At 37.9% G+C, this 3,183-nt stretch overlaps 1 protein-coding gene across 1 annotated transcript; it reads left to right on the forward strand.

Annotated features, from left to right (window-relative positions):
* Positions 1 to 338: 338 nt before the first annotated feature.
* Positions 339 to 2,630, forward strand: LOC11435519 (FT-interacting protein 3). The gene has a single exon (XM_003617875.1). It carries the CDS (start codon positions 339 to 341, stop codon positions 2,628 to 2,630), a length of 2,292 nt encoding a protein of 763 aa, XP_003617923.1.
* The last annotated feature ends 553 nt before the right edge of the window (positions 2,631 to 3,183 follow it).

A 3,183-nucleotide genomic window follows, 5' to 3' on the forward strand; every position in this document is an offset into this window, starting at 1 on the left:
AGCAGCACCTAAAAAGCCGGTTGAAAAGTGGATGGAATCTTTTCCAGTCTAGAGACTGGCGGATTACCCTCGAAAGAAAGGATACAAATCCGGTTAGGAAAGACTTGTAAGAAATATATGTGCTTGGTTGTTTTGTCTACCAACCCTGAAAGAATTGTGACTCTTTTTTCTTTGTCGGCTGTAAACCAATTTCGATCTTAGCCAATCTCAGGTTGACCGTCTCTTCGGCCCCCTTTCGATGCACTTACTTTGTGATTTTCAAGGGTTTTTGGATGGCCACTCCACTAATTTAGTTTTAATACTTCCTTTTGTTATATTTGCAGCTACTATTACCAACCATGGCATTGGCAAAAGTGGATTTCAGTTTGAAGGCCATTTCTCCCATTACAGACAATTTAGGAATCACATCTCAGACTGATCTTGTTGAAATCAATCTCTTCTTATTCGTAAAGATAGTCAGAGCCCGAAATTTGTTTGCACATAATGGCCATAACAATTTGGATCCTTATGTGGAGGTGACAGCTGGGAGGTTTCTAGGGAGAACCTTTTGCTTACAGGGAAACACAAATCCAGAGTGGGACCAGGTCTTTGCACTTGAGAATGATCAAATTGAAAAGGAAGGGATAAAAACTGTTGAGATTTTTGTGAAGGATAATGTTGCTAGGTATGATCCATATTTGGGTATGATTTCATTGGAAATTTTTCATATTCCTAAAAGATTTCCAACTGATAGTGCACTAGCACCAAAATGGTTTGTACTAGAAGATGAATGTAAGAGACGATATAGGGGAGAGCTTATGATGTGTTGTTGGATAGGAAATCAAGCTGATGAAGCATTTCATGAAGCTTCGCATTTACAATTAGGTCATGTGCTAATTAGTGCTCGTCATACTCTTAATACTTGCTCAAGGGTATATATTATGCCTAGGGTTTGGTGTCTTAGACTTAATTTGCTTCAAGTTGAGGGACTTATACTTGAAATTGATGACCCATCTGAAAGCTCTGACATTTTCATCACTGCTACTTTTGGGAATGGGACTAGGACACTCGCTAGCAAGTCGGTGAAAAGCAATAATGGAAATCCAATATGGAATGAAAAAGATATTTTGTTTGCTGTGGCAGAGCCCCTTGATGAAATATTGTTTTTAACTGTGGAGCAAGGAACATTGGCAAGGTGCAAGAGGTTAGGGACATGTGTATTTCCTGTGAAGAAGGCACAAACACCATTACAAAATCCGGATCGTCTTGTAACCATGGATGTTATACAGAATGAAAGATTTTTTGTCGGTAAGCTTAGTATGAGGGTCACTTTGGACGGCGGGTATCATATGTTTGATGACGATCCACGGTACAGCACTGATGTGAATCCAACAGACAATGGGGTCTGGAGACCAAACATTGGAGTTTTTGAGATGGGGATATTGAATGCTACAGGTCTTCCAGAGATGAAACCTCAAGGTCGCACCGATGCCTATTGTGTAGCTAAATATGGCTCAAAATGGGTTCGGTCAAGAACTGTTGTTAATAGTCTTTCTCCAAAGTGGAATGAGCAATACTCTTGGAAGGTCTATGATCCATCTACATTTTTCATTATTTCTGTGTTTGATAATAGTCAATTACATGAAGAATATATAGCTGCTGGAGCAAACGATACAAGGATAGGGAAGGTGAGAATCAGTCTATCAGAAATGGAAATCAACACCGTTTACAATTATTCTTATCCTCTTGTTCAACTTCAACCTTCTGGGCTGAAGAAGATGGGGGAAATTCAATTGTCTTTCAAGTTTACTAGCCCTTCTAAAGCTAATTTGTATAAAAAGTACACAATGCCAATGCTTTTTCCACAACATTTCGAGGATCCGCTGTCTCAAGCTCAGTTATACGGATTAAGGCAACAAACTATCGAGCTTGTGCGGTCAAATATGAGCAAAGCTGAACCGCCGTTGAGAAATGAGGTTGTTGATTATATGCTAGATTCACGTGAAATCGTGTGGAGTATGAGAAGATGTAAAGCTGATTTTGAGAGGATTAACGTCTTTCTAAATTGCTTGGTTGGTATTTACACTTATTTTGATGACGTACGCAAGTGGAAAGATCTTGTTTCACCAATTATAGCTCACTTGTTGCTCGTCGTCTTGTTCTTTCTGCCTCAATCGTTGTTGCCAGCAATATTTCTTGCTCTTATAGTCCATATGCTGCAGGAATTTCAAATAAAGCCAAAAACATTATCCCATGCAGATTTGCATTTGTCTCATGTGCATACAGCAAGTGAAGATGAATTGCAAGAAGAGTTTGATCCAATGCCATCCAAATTCGAAGACATCATTTTGATGCATAGATATGATCGATTAAGAGTTTCAGCTGGAAGAGTTGTAACACAGATGGGTGAGTTTGCTGCTACAATGGAGAGACTGCAGTCTCTTTTGAGTTTCCAGGATTCAACAGCTACAATGTTAGTTATGATTTCGTGTCTGATAATAGGGATTGTGGCTTTGGCTGTTCCTTTCCGATATCTTGTCTTTGTTTGGTTTCTTTATTTTCTAAGGCATCCAATGTTCCGTTCACCTTTTCCTCCATTTTATGAAAATTGGATTCGAAGGATGCCTTCAAAATTAGATAGCATGATATGAAAATGCAGCTCTATGGTTCTTTTTTATCAGGAAATTAGGAATAAGCCAACATTGATGCAGATGCAATTTGCTTAGTTATTTTGTTTTTAATGATGAATATTTTATTTATTGATGTTTTTATTGGTTGTGCAAATACTCTCTGAAATTAGGTTTTTGGAACCTGTGATGCTTCCAAATGATATCATTACCTGCTACTCTTGTATGCGTTGATTCCAAATCATATAATGTTTCTGTTGCACAATGCTGAGAGTTATACATTAGATGAGATATAGTCCGAAAACGTGTTTATCAGTGATGAGGTAGCCCTCTCCATACAAACCGGTTTTGTAATGGTTGAGTTAGAGCCAATGTACATATATCGTATTAATTATATGGCACAGTTGAAAAAGAAAGAAAAAAATGGCTCAAAGATGAATCGAACATGGAATTTTGGTGAAAGACCTTGTATTTTGGCAAGGCAAAAAAAAAGGATTTAAGGCACTGTAGTGCTATTAACCAAGTAAACAACTTCTAAAACAATATACTATGTATTTTGATCAAGACTTCATTTTGC

This window comes from Medicago truncatula, chromosome 5, assembly GCF_003473485.1.
Source record: "Medicago truncatula cultivar Jemalong A17 chromosome 5, MtrunA17r5.0-ANR, whole genome shotgun sequence".
In the NCBI taxonomy this organism is placed as follows: Eukaryota; Viridiplantae; Streptophyta; class Magnoliopsida; order Fabales; family Fabaceae; genus Medicago; species Medicago truncatula.